Source organism: Vanellus vanellus (genome assembly GCF_965231255.1).
Source record: "Vanellus vanellus genome assembly, chromosome: 8".
NCBI classification, from domain to species: Eukaryota; Metazoa; Chordata; class Aves; order Charadriiformes; family Charadriidae; genus Vanellus; species Vanellus vanellus.
This window is the reverse complement of record NC_138913.1, coordinates 11,071,312-11,094,272: the sequence shown is the minus strand read 5'-3', so window position 1 is coordinate 11,094,272 and position 22,961 is coordinate 11,071,312. Positions and strand designations below refer to the sequence as shown.

The 22,961-nt window shown below is 42.5% G+C and overlaps 1 protein-coding gene across 1 annotated transcript; it reads right to left on the bottom strand.

Annotated features, from left to right (window-relative positions):
- Positions 1-2,330: 2,330 nt before the first annotated feature.
- SENP5 (SUMO specific peptidase 5) lies at positions 2,331-17,079 on the bottom strand. Its single transcript, XM_082487435.1, has 9 exons — positions 16,014-17,079; positions 12,439-12,544; positions 12,141-12,288; positions 11,454-11,501; positions 9,508-9,585; positions 6,723-6,860; positions 4,959-5,042; positions 3,520-3,570; positions 2,331-3,430 (listed from the first exon to the last, which is right to left on the bottom strand). Exons 1-9 carry the CDS (start codon positions 16,969-16,971, stop codon positions 3,320-3,322), a joined length of 1,722 nt encoding a protein of 573 aa, XP_082343561.1. The 5' UTR covers positions 16,972-17,079; the 3' UTR covers positions 2,331-3,319.
- Positions 17,080-22,961: the final 5,882 nt, after the last annotated feature.

Sequence of the window (22,961 nt, the reverse complement as noted above, 5' to 3'; positions counted from 1 at the left end):
GTTTATTGCAACTCAGGTAGCTTAAATTTGTCACGCGTGAGATGGAGGCTTCACCAGTTCTAGGACTATTTGTATAAATCAGCAAGGCGAGACAATCTCTTCGGAACGAGTTTTGAGACTTAAGCATCAGCCAAACCAGTTCAGAGTGATTTATGAAATTCTGAAGATCACATTAATGGAATTGCTAACAGCCATAACTACATCCACATAAATGTGCCTCTCATAATAAAAACACTCCACATAGTTCTGAATGTTTTAAGAACTGGTAAAATGACTACAGATTATGGAGTCCATCTCCTTTAAGGCATCAAAGACATTCTCAAGGAGGAGTTAATTAGTCCAGTTTCACAGGATACACCATCACAGAGCCTAAGATTCTGACTGCCTGTGATTAATTTCAACCCTGCACCAACATACTTTGCTTACATTAGCTCTGTTTTCAATTTCCCCTCCTTTTTTTTCGGAGGCCTCTCACTGGTGTGTTCACAGCTGGAGACTCAAGTGCAACTCCTCTGTACTGCCCCATAACCAACTGGAACACTTGTCAGCAAACCTCTAGATGACAAGAAAGCACATAAGAAGTACTTTCCAACATGCATCTTTCCCCACCCTGTTCCCCAATTCACAAGGCAGCACATTCAAACGCGAGCCCTCCTCCCCTCTAATGATCTGGTACACACATGCACTTGCTTCAAAGCATCCACGTTCCCCTTAAGCACAAAGTTCACAGAAACACCGTCCTTTTACTGATGCCACTGATAAAGGGACCACGATTAATGATTCCTCCCAACCTCTCATAAAGAGGAAGATGAATTCCTAGCAGTCAGTAATGGGCACCAAGTTTCAGGAAAGGACTACCTGAGGTCCAGTACTCCAACACATTCCCATGCAATGAAAAATACCCATCAACGAGAAAACTTCCACAAAATATAAGGGTCTTCCTTGGAGACACTGAGTCTTCCAGGCTGGTACACTGTCACAGCACACCTTTCAAGCTTCCTTACCAAATAGCTTAAGTTCTGAAAGTAAAGACAGCTCGCTTATGCAGTTCCCTTTCTGTATTTCACTCCCTTTCCGCAGGGAGTCTTGCTTGAGGATACAGCTTCAACTGCATGCATCCAACGCTGGCACTGCTTTCACATCTCTTCCTGGCCACTCAATTCTCCCTCTTCATTCATGCTGGTATACACATTCAGTGACAAGTTACACTGAGGTGAGAACTCCTCTGTCCTCTGGGTTAGGCGCAGCCTTTTGGCAGCGTCAGTTTTTACCTGGATCAGTTCAGCTGGTCCCACCACATGGCAGCATCAGTTGTACCATTCACATGACAGCAGTGCAGAGAGAAGACAAGAACAGCAGCACTGGCTTACGTGTTCTACCCTAACACATGAGAAACTACATCCCAAGTTTCAGTTTTTATGGAAGTCACCCTCCACTGCTCGCAGTCACTCACCCCAAGAAGGTGTTGCTGTTTGTAGCAGTAACACTTCAGGGAAACACCAGGGAACCACGTGCTGTGGGGTGCTCCGCACCACACGATGGGCAAACGTATGTTTAGCCAGTCTGGGTCTTCAAGTTCTTTCTGATTCATTAAGTTCCTTGTTTAAATTATCTAACCAAGTGCTTAAGGCCTTCCTTATCTTGCTAAATTAAGCCAGTCCTTGCCAGCTGCCAACAAGGGGAAGTGGGAACACACAAGGATACTGCAGGACCTCCTTCTCTAGCACAACATGGCACGCACACGCTTCCAGCTCCCAGCCTGGCTGTGCTTGGTGCTCCCTCGCTTTTCCCTGCTCCCTCCCGTAATCTAGGAGGGATTTGCACCTGGCTTAGCTCAAGCCTGAATTAATTTGCAAGACAGGGAACTCAAAGAGGTTTTCTTCCATCAGAAGTCAGGGCTATGGACAGACACAAAGTGAAGCTGTGCAACAGATGATGTTCAGCATTAAGAATAGTTTTCCTCTGGGCTCACTCCTTTATCTGGCAGGAAAACACAGCAAAGACATTTGCAGGCGTAGCAGTCCCATCCAACAGTCTCTTCAAACAAAACCAGCTCTCTTCGGCAAGGAGCACATCGTACTTTACAGATCAAGGCAAAAACCCCCAAAGTCTCAAGACCCACTGCTCTCACTTATCCCTGCCCAGTGCAACAACCCGGCAAAGCCCGTGCGGCACTCCCAGCCGCCCGCCCCTCCAGAGCACAATGACATAATCTCATTGTGTTTGTACAGCACCCACCACAAGCGCTATTATTCCCAACCAGACCCATCGGTGCTACCGAACGCAAACCAAACTAGGGATATTTGAGACAATCAAACAGCAGATGCAGCAGAAACGAATTAATTTATATTTGAACAACGGCAAAAGCCAATGGGAGGTTAAACATGACAAGCTTGAAGGGAGTTCATTTGAAGACAGAGCTGAAGGGAGAGATGCCGAAATGGTACATTTCACTGCATATTGTGGAACTGAAAAATGAGTCAAAGCCATCTGAGATTTAAACAGTTACAGCCAAGGAGTTTATCTTAGTATCTAAGCTGTGACTCTTCAGGGCCAGCTTTATAGTTCTCCTTAATACACCCATCATGGAGACTTCTGCAGCATATAGGAACATCCCATCAATCCGACCGACTGAACACCTTTGTACTTTTTATTATACAGACAAGTGCTGAAGCTTTATTTGTGCAAAGGCTGCTTTTTATCTATAGGGACAGGCTGATAATGACAGCTGGATAAATTGAACAGAACAAACTTTATTAGCAACTTGATCTATTTAAAAAAGGGGTCTCCACAAATTAAATCTGTAGATGAGTTTAGCCACCCTAAAAAGTGATAATTCAGTACTATAGAGCCACGACAGGGACAATGGAACTATCAAATAGGTTCTAGCTGTTCTTTTTATGGCATTGATTTTTTTTGATACATTCAAAGCATTATTGCATCAGAAAACATATCATGCATCTTTATGTTTCCAGACAAAACCACCTGTATTTGTCATTTCTAGCTACATCTCAAAGGTGCACCAAATCTACAGTTTTATGGTTTTAGTTGCATGCTTTGCCTATATGCATGCTGAGATAATAAATATTAAATACAGGAAAGAATGTAAGAGAACCAATCTGACATAAGGAATATTTTACGGCAGCTCTGTTATGTTCTGCCACTTAAAGAGCTCATCAAAAAATTGAGGTAACAACAGTGGCCACACCACTCAGCCGAGAATCGCTCAAAATTCACGGAAGTTTTCAGAAATTCAAGTACACAAACACCAGCTGCAACTTGTCAGAAATGCCAGAGAAATTAGGTTGGCTGCATTTTATTAGTCTATTAGCTGGCGTTCACACAGCTCCTTGTAAATCCTTTTTCTCACTCGGGGCATATCTTCCTGGGAGAACTGAAAAGGCTGGTCTAAGGCGAGGCACTTGCAGTACTGAGGAAAAGGAAAAGGCTTGATTGAAAAAAGGACAATTTGTAGATGAACAATACAGGCCACTGTTTTTTAAAAAGCAGTACTCTTACCTGGAGCACAAAAACCCCACAGTCACTGTCATTTTTCTGTTGTGGAATGCACTAAAAGGAAAAGAAACAAGGAGAGACATGTTAGATCTTTACTTATCCTTTTATTATCTAAGTCTTGCTTAAAGACTTAGGAGATGCAGCCAAACGATCAGGTATCTCGTTCTCAGAGCTGGCTATTCTACAGCACTAGAAACTGCAGTTATAATTACTTATTCTGATCCCAACTTTTGCAAGGTGACACTCAACACCTTGTTAGAACAACACCTAACATTCAGAAAAATATATAGTGTAGGACAGAAAACAAATTACAAATCTTTCTTTCAAGTTTATTTTCTTTTAGTGACCTACACAGAACAGCTTCTCAATTAGTTTAAATAAATGTTTGTACAGCATTATCTGCTTTACACAGGACCAAACTAGATCAGCAAAGTCCCACAGGCCTAGAGGAAGATGACTCTCAGCATCCATGCTGCCGGCAGGGGCTTTCCTCCCCCCAGCCACACCAAAGAGTCTCAAAAAACGTGACGGGTGGTACATCGTCAGGTGATGGGACCGAGTGAAGCAGTCCCAAATGACATCTTTCAAACTTCGTTATTTCTTCAAACACGCTTAATTTTGACACGTGGAGCTAAAAAGTCCCACTCACTAGTGTTGCTACATCTCTGGCACTTGAAGAGGAAAAGTAATTATTTTTCCTCAACTCCCAGATCTGCTGCCTCACAGAATGCAGGAGGACAAGCTCTGATTGCACAGCATGTGCATGAGCACAGAGAGGAATAATTTCATCATTGTGTCCGCATCTAAAAATAATCCTGTGCAAGGAGGGAGCTGTTGGGAGTATGTCTAGTGTGCAATGACCTGTTTTATATCTTTGGAGCTATTATGGGATGGCTACACAATTCACATAGTCCCTCATTTACACTACACACAAGTTATTCCCTTTTATTGTTGCCAGACTTTGTTTACTTGTGATCAAATGTAACGTGCCACAAACAGCCCTGGAGACCAAAGCCCTCTATCCATAGTAAATATAAAATACAGGCAGTAGCAGCATTAGCCTGTTCCCTCCCCCACCAAATCCCATCCGTTTGGCATCATTCAGAACAGTCCTTTCAGGAGAAGTGAGGAAGCTGAGTCTCCGGCTCATTCAGTCCTTGACCTTGTGCCAACACAGGCACCAGCTACATTTTTTGCTGCATGGATATTTAGCTGTCCACAGATTTGGCTCAGATCATCAAGTCACTTGCAGAAAGTATTAAGGACCTGATGGGAGCTGAATGAGCGAGAGAGCTCTAATTCCCATGTGTAACCACCTGTGTCACCCCTACCACCCTCCATGTGGTCAGCAGAAAACAATTTACTGCTTGTACAAATACAGGGGTTTAGAAGCAGCCTCCTAAACTCTCACAGACTCCAGAGCTCGAAGTGCTGCCATTTACCTTTGTCACAGCAGTCTGCCAACCCTGAAGAAACTCGGAGCGATTCTTCTCTTTTGCTTCAGTCAGCAAATACTTTCGAATGTTCTTTAAAAAGAAAAGGGGAAAAAAGCAACAAAACTATTCACCAGCTAAAGAACAGGACAGACATCGACATCTTTACTGGTATCCTTCTGACAATGAGGACAAATTTCAGGTAAGCGTCAGGCATTAGGAGCTGGGCTCAGACCTAGAGGTAAAGAGATGAACTGTGGTGGGTACCGTGCCTTCTACCATCCGGGCTCATTTTGGTCTAACGAGGGGAGCTTTAACACCCCTCAGCCCCACCATACACTGGTATACTTAATACTAGACCAGCTGTGGCACTCAGGCACGGTCTCAGACGTGCAGAGACGCACTGTGCAGTCTGGCACGTGTTCCCTCCTGGCTTACTTGGCTGACACCAAGACCCTTACACTCAGTATGATAGCATTTTCCTGCCTGAATCTCAATACAAAACGCTTTGAGTTCTGCAGCTAATCAACAAAGCTCCAGGGAGAGTTTTAGTGACATACAGGAAAAAATAGTCTGACACAAGTGAAGAGAAGGAAGCAAGATAAATGAGCCTATGGTCTCAGGTTAAGCAAATCCTTCTACTTCTCTGTAAACAGGCTGGTTTATAGTACAATTTAAACACACTCCAGCACACTAACGTTCACCTTAGTGGGTGGATCACAGCAGAGTTTTGGGTATTGGCCCTCCTTCCCCTACAAAGAGCAGGAAAAAAAAGCGTCTCACGTTTGTGAGACATTTAAGTGCAAATGCCATGCCTGGAGTGGGATGGATGGAAGAGGCCACTTTGCAAGACTGCAGGAGAGACTGTAGGGCTGTTGAGAGGGACTCCTCATTTATGCTGCCAGTTCAAAAGCTGGAGAGCATGAGGTCTCTTGCTCCCAGAACAAACATTATCTTCATCCTCAGCAAATGCCAGCAGGAAACTAGTATCTTCATTCAGAAGTCCTAGCTGGGAACTCCCCTGGCTACAATAATTACTACTCTTCTGTAAGCCAACAACTACACACAGCTAAAAGTAAAGGGCTGCTGCATCAAGCAAGCAATTAAGTTGACAAAATTAGCTTTTGTAAGAGGGTCATTACAATTTGCCAGTCCCAGCAAAGATCTTCTGGCTGCTTTTTACCAGGAAGACTGATAATTTAACTCCAGTGTTCAGGTTGCAGCTTCGAAAGGTTGCTGGGTTATAATCAGAGGTACACATCCCATACCAATGCAGACAAAGGAAAAAGGCAACACGCTGTTAATAGCACAGGAACACATAAACCCCACTGAGCAGCACTATGGCATCTTCAGTCCTGTTCTCTCACCCAGGCAACCTCCCCCCAAAAAGGACCACAATTTATCATTTCCTAAACACAAGTCCCTCAGCAGTTTAAAGAACTGCCTTTACTCTCGTCTGGCCAGTCTGCTTCCCTATGGCACTTGGCTTTGAGCCCCTGCTTTTTGTGGGAGTGACAAGACGGAGCCACAAAAGGTGTGCCGATTACATGGTCAGGCTAATCAGGCAACAGGCAATCTGACCTCAACCCCCAGCTCTGGTGTGACCCTCGAGGTCTGTGCTTCAGACTCCTCAGCAGGACAAGCTGATTCTCATTTCATACACGGCAGGACAACAGACACACCGCATTTAAAGTTTAAGGCTGAACAGAAAAAGGGGGGGTGGTTTGTTGAAGAAAACAGTTCAAACTTTGCAGACACAGCTGTGACTCTTACCTCTACGCAAAATTTAAAATGAATGCCTTGGGAATCATAAAATGAAATAATTCGACTGGGGATGTTCACAGTAATGAGGGACCAGTGGACTTCCAGGTGAATAGGAATTAACAAGAGAGTCTTTTTGAACAAGTCCACCTGGCAAGAAGAACAATATACATTAGAGACAATTCCACAGGCACAACACTGCAAAGCAAGAGATTGATCGTATCTAAGCCTCCTCTCCATCCCCTAACTGAAGTCTTCTTTTTCACCCTCCCCTTGTCCACCACATTCCTCATGTTTATCTCATACACAACTTATTAGCAGGCAAAAAAATACACTTACAGCCCAGAAAGCAGCTAAGGAGCATTGTACGGTACCAGAGTTAGTCACCACTGTATTAGTGGCAAAAGCCTGCCCACATTGCACTTTAACATCTGCATCAAAGTGGGATTTCTTAAGTAACGATGGTCATACAGGTGAGCCTCAATTTGGGTTAGCTACGCATCTTCAGTAATGACACTCCTGCAGTATGAACACCACTGATTTCTATCAGAGCTGCATCGTGGATAGGTGACAGATGATGCAGTTGTGATTACAAACATCCCCCCAAAACAGCAAGCTGGTGCAGTTTGACTCCCTCTGCCGTAACACAGGCTCTGTGACTTGGCAGAGGAGTGCAGGTTGCCTTGGCGAGCAAAGAAAGGGAGGGGGTAAAGACAGAGCAGAATCATCCTTTCTTGAACTTAACTTTGTAGCAGATGTACTGTGGTCACAGGCAAGCAAACAAGGGAGAAGGTCTCAAAGTACAGAACAAGCAGATCAGATACAACACCCCCGGTGTCTGTGTGGCAGATGAGCCCTTATGCTTTTGGAAGCCAGTCAAGCCAGGGCCTTTCATGATTTTCCTTCTCCCAGCTACTCTTGAAACAGTTGTCTAATTGCTGGGTTTTTGGTCGTACAGTCCAGAAAATAAGCAAAAATAGAATACTGAACTAAATGAACTCATCCTGTGGGAAGATTTCTATGCTGCCTTTTTTTTTTTTAACCACTGTGCAATTTGAACAGTACATAATTGCTGCACTACTGGTAAAGGCAGGTCATTTGTAGGAAAGAAAAGTGTGTTTTTTGAGTAACAGTGGGAAGCTGAAGGCAGAAAAAGGTCTGAGCGTTCACAGCAGTTATCAGCCGAGCCCTGCTCACAACAGTACTGTGACTGTCACAAGCATCTACGATCCCTGCTCCCACCTGCAGAAACCGCTTCCTGACCAGATTACAGCACACTCGCTACACAACAACTCATCATTCTTGGAGAGAAGCAAAGAGTTGTCAGCCAGCAGCAAGCGGAGCCCACAAAGGAAAACTGGAAGAAGATAAATGAACTACACCTTCTGTGATGTCCAGCAACAGCAGAGCCGTGCCAAACTCAAGGGTCCTCACGTGACCCTCGTTGTGGGATTGCTGCAGGCATAAAAACCTGTAGCAGAAGAGTGGAAAAAAGCAGCCAAAAGCTCTAAGGGTCTTTAGTTAAGACCTGATGTACAGAAAGAACAGTGGCAACCTAGATTCGCTTCACCAAGCCAGTGCAGAGTCAGCTAGGTGACATGAGAGTGGGTCAGAGCAGGAGCGCCAGTCCGATCAGTGGGCAGAAGGGACAGGCACGAACTAGAGCTTTGAAAGCACTGCAGCTGGCCGCAGAAGAGCATGTCCTTCTAGGCTCTGGCCTCCTGTGTCCCAGGAAACCACATTTGTAAAGCCTGGTACAATACCCTGGGGTGTTTAAAAAGCAGAAACAAGTTCCCCTCAATTGCACATTGCAGGACGAAGCAGTTTATTGAATCCTTCCAATAGAAATGGCTTCTCATCCCTGCTTTAGAGAGTCATCAGGATAGTAAGTGCCTAAACAACCATCCTGCTCTCATCTAGTCCCTCCTCAGCAGCAACATGAATACAGGTTCTGCTTTCAGAATCACTTTCACTTTTGGGGTTTTTCCAAAACTTGGGTTACTGGAGAAAAAGAACATTTTTAAAAAAAAATCTGGGAATATTAAGCACCAATATTCAGTCTCTCTTTAAAGAGATTTTAATAAATTATATGAATAGATTTTATATTTGGATAATGAGTTAATTTCTAGCATTTCACAGATGTGTGCTATTTAAGTGCTTCTGCAGAAAGATCATACATTCAAACACGGTCCTTGATTAGTCTTGCCTCATCTCCCATATTAGAAAGGACAAATGTTCACAGAAAAAGAGAGTACTGCTCCTCATATTAGCTACCCCAGAAAATATCACAACCCATGACCTGCTACGGGTTCTGGAAAGTAAAGTGAATTCTGTTCTTGTCATGTGAACAACAGTTTGGCTTATTAGCTATTGGTCTCCAACTTCTGCTTTCTAGTACCTGTATGTGTTACTCAGGAGTAACAATTTGATTTTATCAAACAATCCCAGTTTGAGACAAAAGGAAGAAGCAGAATTAAGTCTGCTCTCCTGTAGGTTAGTGTACCTGGCACTGTCAGGAGCAGTAAGAGACATTTTTTGCAGCTAAATAAACAGCTTGCATGAGCATACACAAAGAGATAACCTACCAATGATGACGCCATTCAAAGTACATTTTCACAACATAACCATACTAACATGAATAGTGCCACCCTACTATTTTCATTACCCTCTCTCCACTTTGTATAGCTCTTTTGCAAACCCATTCTTTGTAGGTAACACAGTGTAACCCAGTTTCAAGCTAGCAATTCAACCCAGCCCGAAAGAACCAGAGCACTGACGACACGGAGTTAAAGGATACCTTTTTAGTCCATCGTTTTACCCCATTATATCCTTTGGTTACGAGCTGTCTATGAAAAAAGCTGTTAAAGAAATGAACCTGAAAAAGAGAGAGAGGAGGAATGAGCACAGAAATCTTCATGCACAGTCATTCCCCTTCCCCCAGGATAATTTATACAAAACAACTTGTAACGAGGCATTATTTAATGCAGGTTTAGAAACAGAACCCCAGCAGGGACAAACAGAGGCCTTGCCAAGCCTAAACTATTGCTGTTCTTCAGCAAGGAAATAAAGCAAGCCTTATTTCCCTATACGGGAGCCACTGCAGCATTTATATTTACACTTTTGTATCTCCAGGCATATCATGTTTAATTTTTTGTTGGGGATGGACTTGGGGAAAAAAAAGCACCAGGATAAGGAGTTACAGTTTTTGTTATTCTTTACAGGGATTAAGGAAGAGAGCACTGGCCTGGCAAAGTGGGGGTGGTGGAGAAGGGAGTAAAATTGATCAAAACAGTTATGAGATTTAATCCACCAAAACGGTGATTTGTATTCAACTCCTATGACCAGCTCCAGACAAAAACAATATTTTGCTATTTAAAAGCATTTTTAAGTCATATCACATCCATTTTGTAACTAAAAACCTACATTGCAAAAAATGTAGGCTTATGTTAAAAAAAAAATATTTAGCTCCAGGTTAACACTATTATTCCCTGTGCTTCACTTCTTGCAATTACAGGAACAGATTAATACAAATGGAAATTTACAACATCTGTTTTTAATAATTCTGCTAGTGCAGAGGTGGTAGAAGGCTTGAGTTATTACTTGAAAAAAAAGTTAGAAAATTCAGCATCTGAAAACACAGTCTAACACCCGTTAGCTATGCCAGCAGACTTCAAAACCACATTCTAAGGTACCAGCACAAAATCTCCCATGAGGATTTCAATTATGCACTATGAAGAAAAAGCAGACACAAGCAAACAGATACAATCTCCAATACCACAACCCTAGCACACACTCCGGAAGTACAGAGAATACTAATGAAGAATCACCATCACCACCAATCAAAGCAACAACGCTCTTTCTGCCGAGCTTGAAGATTTTAAGAGTTACGTTCTGCAGAGCTCATCTAAAAATGGCTTTGTTTGGTTCTTCCTTTGTGGTCTCACCTGAAAATTGTTCAGCTCTACTAGTAAACAGATGGCTTTTTATAATTGCCACTGCTGCAAATGTAGTCACAGAAGTGTGGTGGGGGTGTGTTCTCTTGATTTTTTTTTTTCCCCTTTCTTTTTTTCAACTGCCACCAACAGTTAGATACTGCAGTTGGAAAGCAGTAAGCATCCTGTTGAGGATGCACAAACCAAAGAGAATCCTGCAGAGTCAATACTGCTGAGGAACCAAGGAGCTCTGCATCAATTCCCATTCACCAGGCAGGCATCTGACACAGGCTGAGCTGTTACGGTCCCCACAGCTGCGAGGTGGGCGGGTGGGTGAGCGCAAAGCGGCACATGTGCATGGTTCAGATGCTATCATTCATGGTTTGTCATCTCAGCAGAAATCCATCTTCATCAGAAATTTCAGCTGAAACACCAGACTGGTGAGCAAGGGCACGGATAAAGCACTTTAGAAGCAGATAAGCCGGAGACAGAAACTTCTAAGAGGAAAGGAGAGCGGGATGGGTGAGAACAGGGCACCTGTCTTCTACAGGTACCTCAGTAACATCAGGCTACAACATAGACCACCTGCAGAGCTAACCCTTTAAGTTCCTGAAACATGAACAACAGCAGTGAAAACTCTATTTAAGCACAGAAAAGGAAGAAAATTTGAGCAGCAGATAGCAACAAATTATAATGGAACCACTCAGAACATCATTGAGCTAAATCTTGAGGCTGCATCCGAAATATTCAATGTTTCACCCCTCCCTCTCAATCTCGTTAGGTACATTTGCATAATAACAAAAACCCTCACCTTTTCAGGGACTGCATCCATTATGAGTTCACCATACATGTTAATTATCTGCAAGAGTTAGTAAATATTTGAATATGTACAGAATAGTTTCATAAAACTCAAATTCACAAGTTCCCATAAAACATAGGACCCTTCACACTTAAAACAGCAATAAGGAGGAGAGCAATTATAGTAACATTTTGCTGCAGTCTGAAGGACAAGCACTCTGGAACTAATAGTGGCCAGCCCGGAGAGAGACCGTAACTAGCTGCTTGAAGTCTGCCTCAATCTGAAATGCAGTTTAATTCAATTTAAGTCTAGTGGTGCATGCCCTGGACACTGCAGCTGCCTTGGTTTTTTGGCTGTGGGCCACAGCCTGCTGCTTCAGTCTGCTGTTCTTGTAATCAGCTCAAGCTTGGGGATGGAGGGAGATGCTAAAACCTATATGTGTAGCCGCTATTTTCTCAAAATAGTGCAACATCATTTCTTCAAAAGGAAACAGTTTAGTTGTGACACCTCCCGTCTTCCAGACTTGTAACCACTATGACCGCACCTGCCATTGTAAAAGGTGCTCACCACTTCTTTTACTTCTCAAGTGTAAAGTAAGGATAGTCCACCTATAACATAGCAGAAGGTGAACAACTGATACGCTAATATAAACGGGCTAAGAAGGGGTAAGGAAGCACATAAACACCAAGCATCTCTGACCTGGTCATTGAGCCAGTTCTGGCCTTCCAGTGTAGCTAAATCATCCATATCTAGCATGTGCTTATTATAGAAGACCCGGAAATTGCAAGTGGAGGTTTTTGGATGTTTTTCCCGATACTTCATGATTTCCCTGGTGATAAAAGGTTTTCTAAAACAGGATTGAAAAGGCAGAAAAGAAAAATAAGTCAAGGTCATATCAAATGGACTTCTGTTCTGTTAGGTGTTAGACATGGAGCGTGCAGTAGCAATGCAAGCAATTTGTCCTTTACAAAGTCTAGAATTTGATACTGCTACACACCTATGGGAGAAATCTTCATTAAAGACTTCTTTTAATCTTCCCATGACATCTTTTTCACAGAGTGGAACTAAACTGCCATATTTCTTCATAACTTCATCTAGGAATCCTTTAAATATACCAGAAAAATGAAAGTACAAACATGTAAAAAACCCTCTGAGTTCACCAGTCCAATAAAGCAGTCATTTCTTCCAAGTATGAGCAGCAATCATTCTGCACCCAACCAACACACAGCACCCCACATGGCAAGTATATATTTAAGAAATCTAAGCTTAAATTGGCAACACTAAATGAAAGCAGGGGAAGGAGGACAAAAATAAAAAAGCTGGAATCTGATTGCTCAGCTTTACAGGGAAAGATCAGACCCTATTCTTCCCATATATACATATGTCTACATCAAACTAATTACACCAGTTCTACTAGGAGAATCCATCCCACTGCTTATTTCAATTAGCATGTTAAACAATTTTACTGCAACATGAAAAGCCATCAATTTCTGCAGCAGTTTCCACTGAAAACCCAGTATCTCGTCCTTACGGTATGCAGAATTGCTCTCCTCAAACGTACGCAGCCCTGGCTGACAGAGCGTTCACAGCCTGTTCAGCTCTTCTGCTGCCACCGTAGCAAAGGGAAGAGACACCAGACAGACTCTCAGCAAGTTTAACCCGTTTACCCTGGTATCCTAGGGATGGCATTTAAAGTGCCACGGATAGACATGTCAGCTTGCCATTGCTTGGGCAACCATAGCACCAGAAACAAAGGATATTAACTAGGAAATAATAGAGACAAATGCTGGAGGAATTAAAAAACCTAGGAAATTTTTTTTTTCTTTCTCAGACACAAGACTGGAACGGTGGAGACATAAATCCCACTCAAGCATCCAAAACCACTTTGAGAATGAGAAAGAATGGAAAACAGGATTTCAACACTTGCTAGGGAATAAGAGAAAAAAGATCAAGTTCTCCAGCTTTCTGAAGCTGAGTTTTCAAATACAGCAGAAAACACATGTTCTGTGTACAGAAAGCTGGATCTGAGATCAGAGTCCCGGGAAATTGCAGTAACCCAAACTCCGGGACTCTTCTTAGGCCTAGGTGTGATGTCAGACAGTATCACTGGACAGTGCAGTGTAGGTTTAGCTCTCTGTTTACTAAAGCTTTAACAATATTTCCTGGAAACTTTCAAAGACCAGGATGGGAAGAAGCAAGGTGAAAGAAACATCTCACAGAAAAAAGTGACAGAAGAACAGCAGTAAGAAAAGAATAAAAAAAAAGAAAGGAGAGAGACCAAGAACAAAACACGAAGAGATGAGAAAAGCAGAGAAGATAAAGCAAGAAGTATACCTGGATGTGTGACAGAAGGAAGGGAGGATTGAAGAGTGAGATCAGACAACAAGGAAGAATTCTTCACAGGAAGATATCCTTCCTCGCAACTCTGCCACACACTTGCCTAACAACTTTTACCCCTTACATCTCAGTAGACTGTGACAGGGAGGATATTTCTCACTCTGGCTAGAAGTCTAGATAGAAGAGGTGTGGGGACGTAAGCATACCTTATTCTCTTTTAATATATAACACTTTTAAAAGCTTTTTCTTCATACACACACTGGACGGATGGTTCTCATAGTTACAACTAACAGTAGCAGAGCTCCAAGAGATCTCTAGCTAGGCTCTGACCTCGCTTGGGCTAGTGTAACTGCATAACTCGAGGAGGAAAATACAAAGTTCAGACCTGGTGCTGCAAGATCAGACATCCATCGCAAACAGGATTTACCATGGAGCTCTGTTTGCCACCCAACAGCACATCAGAATGCACTAAACATTGCAGCTCGTTAACATCCAAGTTCAGCCGCTGCAGAGAAAAACAAAACCTGAGAGCATCCATAACACATCTCCTCCATGTGCCTACCCTAGCAACTCTTGCCAGGTTAGCAGTACCTTTAAGTGTGCAGCTAATTATTAACAACACTGCTAAACAGACAACAACTTCTGTACATAGTTACACCAAAATCAAAATTCTTTTTTACAGCTTTTCAGCTGAGAAAAGCCAGAAGTGCTACACTGTCAGTATGAGCGTGTACATAGCGTAGACTCGGCTTCGATACTCAGAGAGGAACCCTCAGCTCTAAAGAAAATGGAAACTGGTCTCACCTACTTTCATTCAGAAGCTAGGTAAGAATTCTCTTAAAATTGTTAAGTGTGGGAAAGTTTAGTGCATTTCCTGGCTTTTTAACTTTATTTTAAGTTATTCAGGCCTCCCATGAACAAGAATATGACTGCCTATCAGACCACAAAAATTTAACCTTTGCCACCCTGATACAGTCTTGGTTCTTGACAGTTACTGAAGGATTAAGTCTCTTTTTCGGCTGGATAAACTTTAAAACTCCATTTCAGAAGTGGCCTGTTCACTGTAGTACCACAGTTTCTCTCAATTTCTCTCACAGCACCTGGTCCTTGCTGGATCATGTAAAGCCAGTCATAGAGAAACACATTCCACACTACCTTGTGGATATGGAAAGCTAAATCACCTTTTGAGGTTCAATGTCTCCTTCTTCACATTTTGCTTTAGAGAATCAACTGCAAAATTGAAGGAGAAAAAGGCAGGCAGAAAAATCAGAGCATGTCATACCTCAAACAATCCCTTCAACACTAGCTGACACCAGCTTCAGGTTTAGGGAATCTATGAAGCCAGTTTCTCCAAAGGAGACTTTGGTCATCAGAACACCACTGAACTTGAGCATTATATTAATGGTACTAGGTGGTACCACATGTTAGCTTACTGCTCCTTACTATGTGTATAGTATGCTGCTATACATAAAAGAAGACGCCAATTACTATATTTACGATGTTCCTCTTTAGAGAGACTATCAAATACTGCATGCGCAGCACTAAGTAAAAAAAAATCCCAAATCCTTTTTGCTGAACACTTGCTAAGACTCCTCCGGATTCTGGCTCCTCAGAACACGGCTCAGCACACGGTAACACATCCTGCCTTCTTAAAAAATACTGTCTAATACGATTCAGTAAGCCTACTTTATGAACAATCAAAGAGAAAACTAAGTGACAATGAACAACATTTGGCTATTAAAACCCAAGATTCATTAAGTGATTTAGTTTCAGTCTAAGACAGAGCAAGAGAAGAGACGATAAGGTTGGAAGGAAGTATTATTAGAACACTAAGGATTTTCAAAAATCAAGGGTAATACTTGTCAACCATTTAAAAAATTGGAAGTTTTAACCCCATATCATCTTCTGAAACCACATGATAAAAGACATTTAAAATGTCTACCAACAATTTTCCACTATTCCAATTAAATTACATTGTACTCTCTAAAACAAAAGAAGCAGAGGCACAACTCAACTATCCCTCAAAACAGCTTGACAGATAAGCATGGATTTGTTCTTCCTTCATGCAGCTCTCCTCTTTGGAGCCTCATTTCATTAAGTGTTATGCTAAGTACCCTTTACAATTCACAATAAGAAACCATTTTAATAAAGGAATTAACGCAACGTGTAAACTCCACGATACATCCAGCAGTTTTCAGGAACTCCTGGAAGCCCTAAGATATGTAAAAGGTATACCACAAAGCCACGTTGCCAACTGCTCGTCAGCCACCCGGGAAGCTTTCTGACTGTTCCTTTTGCCTCCCTTCCGAGTTCCTGATTTTAGTCCTGTGCTTTCTGCTGAAGGGTCCTCAAGAGGACTTTTACAGTAAGGGTGATCTAGTAACTTTGCACTAAAAAAGTCCAGGTTTAAGGAGTCCTCTACTTCCATTTGGCTAGAGCTGTCCTCATTTTGTGTCAGTTCCATGGATAAAGGTCCATTTGCAAAATTATCATTGACATCAGAATCCTGCAAGGAGGACTGCAACAGTATCATTCCATCCACACTCATAACCTCATCAGATTCTGCATCGTCTTGACCTGAAACAGCAATTTCTTTTCCTGTTACAGAGATGAAAATGTCAGAGCAGTGATCGTCTGCCAGAGCCCCGTTGGTCTCCACCTGCTGCAAGGTCTCTGCCTCTGGAGAGGCTCTAGCTTGCAGTTCTGGCAGGACAGCATCCGCAATGCCATTGTCTCCTCCGGATTCTGGCTCCTCAGAACATGGCTCAGCACACGGTAACACATCCTGCGTATGGCAGATCTCGGGTGCACATATTTCGTTCTCCTCACCTAAAGATTTGGGTGTATTATTGTTCATATCTGATAAGCTGTACCGGTTCCAAAGACGGTTACTTTTAGATTTCCAGTAGGAAAGCAAATTACACAACCCACTTTCAAAATCCTGCTGGAGCGTCTCTTGATGGTCCCTCGTAACTTTCTCCACCCACCTTGGTTTGATTTTTCTCAATTTGCAGGTTTTGCTTCTTGCTCGAAGTTCTGCGGATTTTATAATTCTATACCGAAACCTAACCATAGAAAGTTTCTTATGCATCATAAATAAAGATCTCTTTTTTACAGTATGACGGTTAAATTTGGACCTCTTTATAGTTGTCAAGGGGCCACAAGTTCCATTCCACTCCCTTTGCAACAGCATTTCCTTTTACAGTTGTTTAAAATCACTAGGATTGTGTTGCCCTCACCATTATTGCTCTCCTCCCCACTATATACAAAACCACCTTTCTTTACGGGTAAGGCAGCACCATCCAGTGTACCACATGAGACATAATGGATATTGCCAGCGATGCTATTAAGAATGGCGACAGTTTCAAATTCTTCATTCAAGGGATATTGACTCTGAAAGGATTCATTGTTGAGTTTTCTTACTTCTTCTGCAGATGGGCTTTCGGCTTTGCGATAGGGACAGGATCTTTTTGCTCTCAGTAGTTTTGTAAGGAAAGCTGTATGGTTCAACAGTAGGTTTTTGACAGGATTCTGCATTTACAGGCACATGCGGAGCCCACCTGCTTTGGAGCTCAAGTGCTTTCCTTCTGCACTGCAGACTTCTGTACAGTTTGTTGTGATTTAAGCTCACAATTAGCTGAGCGCTCTGTCTTTTCTTCTTAGCTAGGAAAAATTGCTTTTGGAAGCAGTATTTCCCAAGCTCCCCAAATCCAGTGCTCCATCTTCTAGACTGGGCCAGCAACTGACTTCTTTTCCAAAGCAAATGTCTTCTATGGTTTTTCATTTTTCTGCTGCATTATGATCTTGAAAAACAGCTGAAAGAATAAGGGAAATTAATTCAGAGTTATCTGGACTGTAACATAATACCAAAACACTAAGGCACATTCCTCAGGCGCCATGCCTACCTAAAATTCCACCCATCCTCCAAACACAATCCCATGTTCCCTATGACATTCTCACTTGCACCAAAAGGAGAAAAGAAGCAATAGTGGCATCGACTCAGTGCGTAAACAGGCTCTTCTCATTTACCTTCCCTTGAGGTAAAGCAGTAAGCAGGTAATCCCCACCCAGCCCACGCTCCCTATATGTAATTTCTGCCTCTCTAGCCTGAGGTTAAACCTCTCTCAATGCCCACGTTGTGCAGCAAGCACGGTTAACTAGCTTGCCTCAAAAGGCTTTTGAAAAACAAAACTTTGAAGTCCAAGTTAGTCAACAAGTGTGTGCAGGTACCCGATTCCATCAGCATTGTACAAAGCGAACACTTATTCTTGTGCAATAAATTTGTGCAATAAATGTTAGCAGGTGCTCTGACAACACTTCGCATGCTTACACAAATTTTTCCCTTAAAGGAACAGCAATGCACATACTGCCACAGAAATTTCGATTCTCTGACTAGATAAAGGATGACACAGCTTACTCTGTGAAATGGTTCTTCTGTATTATACACACTAACAGCTCACTCCATGTAACACCACCACCACCAGCTTCTATCATCAGTACTTATCTTTGCATTAACAAAGCGATATCAATACAGGACACCAGTTAATTACCTTAAAAATCCCTTTCCCCACTAAAAACCTGCATCTCCAAGTGTGCAATAAGGATATATCTGAGACTACACAAGAGTGTAAAGCCTGCATAGTAATATCTATTCATCTTCACTACATCACTAAAAATATTCATTTAAAGTTAGAAGAATCCAGAAACACAAGGGGACAGCATCAGCTGCACACACAACATAAGATGTTTCATGCAAATTATCCCAGCCTCACCAAGTACATCACATCTTGTATTCTACAACAGTTTGTATTTCTCTCAAATTCAGGAATGGACTTTGCCCCCTCCTCTATCCAACTGATTCTGACTTACAGACTATTAAAACAAATTTTCTCTTAACCACATCTGTCCCAAGCGTTACACGTAGGCATCACCTACTGAAAATAAATGAGCCTATAAATGGAAATAAAACATTAACAATTGGACTTTAAAGACAAATACGAATGCTAGACGCCTGCAAAAACAGGTATTTAGAGTCTGACTTAAGAAGCTCTTCTGCATTTTTCACTCTGCTCATCTCAGACATAAACAGCAGGTGGCTTTTTATATTATTTTTTTTTGTGGAGGAAAGGGAGGGGAGTAGAAATGCAGGGACAATGCAGAATGTCATTTAGCACTCCGATAAGGTATTTCCACCATGCAGAAAACAGTCCAGAGTTCACCACCTATAACGCAGAAGGGAACGTGGCTACCTCCACTGACAGAGACATGCAAGACAGTACAGCTTAACAGTATAAGCACTGCCATAGGTCTAGCGCTTTTGTAACCCTCACTAGTCATCACGCAACTTAATTATCATAAAAATCAAGACATAACATCTCATCATGACAATTTTCTCATACGTGCTCTTCTAACACTCACATATTTCTCTACACTGGGTCCAGTTTATGCCTGCTTTTACGCTACAAACTCCACATGTCTGTCTGTTGTGTACGGTCCCTACAAAAGATTCCTTGAGTAGCCCCAGCAAACATGAGCCAAACCACAGTCTTGCTGGGACAGCTTATTCCAGCCACACTTCCATCCAGGTAAAGAAAAAAAAAAACCAACCCAGCAGAATCGCAGCGTTCCCAATGGAGCCACGTATACAAGGGGCTTCTGCCAACGCGGCGAGTCTTGAGTGCTCTAGGAAGAGCAGAGCACATGACGGTCACGGTGTCACTGCTTCTCAGAGCCTCAGCAACACGTGCCCAGGTACTGTGCAATATACCCGCCGTTTTTTAAGAACACTCCTGAACCATTTGGAGACATCGCTTTTCTCCTTGCTCTCTCATAGCAAAGTCCAGCAAGAAGCATCCCCTCTACAGGCACACCACCTCAGCCATGGCAGTGGGCTGAGCGGCCGCTGGCTTTCGGAACAGCCCCGGATTACGGATTACGCAGGAGCTGAAACGCCCACAGCTGCCATTGTTTCACCCATAGTTGACTGAACTAATGCTCACAGTGGGAAAAATACTGAACTAGATTCTAGCAAAGATAAGTCCTGACAACAAAAAGAACCTGAGGCAAACTTGAATGGAGAGACAAGAGTGGTGCCACAGTTTAAATGCAACCAATTGCAACAGCAATTGAAATAGCTCATTCGCTCATTAGTGTCATGAAACCCAGTTTCTTAAACTGAAACAAAGGAAGATTTTGGAAAAGCTATTCTACCCACCTGTTCTTCTGCTTTGTTTTTAACTTAGATCATTAAAAATGCTTCACATTATAACTTACAGGATTAGAAAAATATTTCATGTTTGTCTGATGCACACACCAACTTCTCCACATTGAAAGTTTTTTCTGTACAAAAGTTTCTCCTTAAAATGGGAAGAAAGTCTGACTAAGCCATTTAATCCAAGCAAACCTTTCCTACCCTCCCCTCTCCCTTTTCAAACATAATCAATTTTGAGTCTGGATCCCTTTAAAGCAAAGGCCTCCAAGGAGCAGTTAATCCTAGTCCTAGGAGCTGAAACAGTTCACTTTTCTAATAGCGGTATTACTTAGAGTGACAAAAGATAATCCATACACAAATATTTAATTAAAGGTGCTGCTTGAAGAACTTATTTTCCATCAGTGCTGCAAGAGTATTACTGGTTTTACTTGGCAACATAAATCAGCAAGGCAAAAGGACAGCTTAAAAGTGCACTCCTAGAAAAGGAACTGAAGTGAGCTACACAAGACCAAAAATAAAGCAAGCACCACCCAAAGTTCAAGAACCTGAAGAGAAAGTCACATCTTTGCCCCATACACTGACACAGATGAAAAAACTCTGCAGTCGAGGAACTTGCACCATTAAAAGAGTCATTTGGCTAATATAAGCCATACCTCCACTGCACAGGGATGCTGCCGAGACCACACCAGCAAAACCTTAAACCCAGAAAAGCCCAAGATAGATGCACACCTCCCAAAGACCACAAGTGAAAGAAATTTACTGTCGTTAGTCCTCACCCCTTCAGCTGTGTTTGAGACACCATCTGCAAATGATTAAATATTAAAAGGCACAATCTCTTTTGCACTGGACAAAGACAACTCCAAACTGTTACAGCTCTGTACTAATGGCAGATTCTGGTTATAAATTTGCTTTGTACTCTAAGCTTTTAAAAACATATTTGGGAGCCACTCAGTTTTCAGAATAGAGACTTACCCCAAGAGCTCTGGTAAGTTACAAGCAGGCATGACTTCGTGTCAGCTTGACAGAACACTGGCCTAAAATTCACTGAACACCTACACAAGAGGAATGGAGGAATGCGAGGCCCTTCATCCTTTACTGAGTAACAAATTCAGCGCAGATACATGCTATATTTTTCTTAGAGCAATTAGCAGCTCTCTCCATTTGCAACTTGGTTGCAGCTTATGTCACCTTCAGTGAAATTAAGTACTGGAAAAGACACTACACATTTGCATCTTTCACCAGTTTTAAGCCTGTTACAGTTAAGCCACTAATTAATCCTTGGCAGTCCCATTTATTTTTGGCAGGTTTAGAGAGCCCAGGTTTTAACTGAACAGGACAGGAAGGGGAAAGACAGCCCCAGCCAATGCTGCTGACAGGACTCTAAACCAAAGGTTTCTAGCTGACATCTGAAGCCATCAGGCCACAGACACCTTTTGTCCACACAAGTGCAGAAGAAACTCGCAGCAGCGCAGCTACGTCATACTAACATGACCACAAGCTATCTAGGGCCGTGCCTGGGTGGCCAGCAGATCCAGAGCCACACACAGCTGCTGAGTAATTCAAATACAGCTCACCTGCTAACTCTTAGGTTTTTTTTTTTCCCCAAACTGCCCAGATTTTCATAGTGTTATTAAAAATGTAAAAGCAACTTGTTTTGAAAAGCATCAGTAATGCAAATAAAGAAAACAGCCTTGGGAGCGTGGCATTGTGCAGGCACAGTAATCCATGCATCTCCTGCTCCCACGGGAGGCAGTGGTTCCTGCAAGCACTGGGCATGTCCAGCCTTCCCCAGTTGAGATCTCGGGCAGGCTCTCCAAGGCAGAAGACAAGCAGGACAGAGAAAGCAGGCCTGGGGTTAGAGAGGCAGGATATGCTGTGCAAGAAGATGCCCTCCCTCCCCCAAGCGGAATCCAAAATTGGAAAGAGAGAGAGGAAGCTGGGGAAGGGTGACTCTCTGCAAACCACCACGTGGCCAGAATTAAGCTGATAAGGCCAGGAAGTCTGAAATGATTCAATTAGCACATGCAGAAGTAATGCAGGTTCACAGCACGGGGAACTATCTCCGCTTTCTTTTCTGACCTGCCCAACACTGTTCTGTGAACTGTTAACCAAACATTTTGTCCCAGAGGTGAAATGAGCCCCAGGGAAATGCACTTCGACAAAATGTAACGTATTAGCAGAAGACCATACAGAAACGGCCAAAGTGCAAAGTTACCAACTCATGGGAACACAGCAGGGCACGGAGCTGATGACCTCAGTTATCACACTGCAAAGCTCCAACTCTTACAGTTACTTTGGTCTCTTCCCTTCTCTCAACTGGTGCTTCTGGGAACTAACCCACAGGCTCACATGGTTGGCTTCACATCATCTGCTAAATTTATTTCTGGCAGGATGATTATAATTTACTTACGGAAACATCCTCCTTTAGGCTAAACTAGATTAGTGGAGATATGTATATCAGATAAAATAACATTTAAGAGAAATATTGTCACACATCAGAGTGATGAAATAGAAAAATGTCTAGATTAAAGAACCCAAAGTTACTTCTGTACAATAAGGCATAAGGACATAAATCATTTTTAATCTTCAGGCTTTACACTGACTTTAATGAAATATTACTCAAGCTTTGTCCCTTCCCTCCTGAATACCTCTGCAAGGCAGAAGCATGGAAGCAGCTGAAACAAAGTCTATCAAACTTTGCTGTCCAAGCCCTGTGAAGGGAACAGAAGCTGAAATCCCAGTCGAGGTCCTTGCACATGTCTCCCTGATGTTTTCTAAAGGCTTTCCTTAAGAAACAGTATATTTTCACAAGTATTAAACACACATATTCTTGCAGCTTTGAAAAAAGATGACTTCTCTACTTTTGTTAGTGACACACGCAGAGGTAAGTAAAGGTGAGGCTATAACCAAAGGCAACCCCTTCTCTTCAGAGCTAGAAGTCTGGGCTAGAACAAGAGTAGTTTGGAGATGGC

Bases quoted from the DNA above. Each gene is read 5' to 3' on its own strand.
- SENP5 (XM_082487435.1), bottom strand. From the start codon at position 16,971: ATGCTGTTGCAAAGGGAGTGGAATGGAACTTGTGGCCCCTTGACAACT. The intron at 12,289-12,438 runs GTGTGTAGCAGT...ATCCTGTTTTAG, and splicing joins AATGAAGATTTCTCCCATAG to AAAACCTTTTATCACCAGGG. The intron at 9,586-11,453 runs GTGAGGGTTTTT...TCTCTTTTTCAG, and splicing joins TGGATGCAGTCCCTGAAAAG to GTTCATTTCTTTAACAGCTT.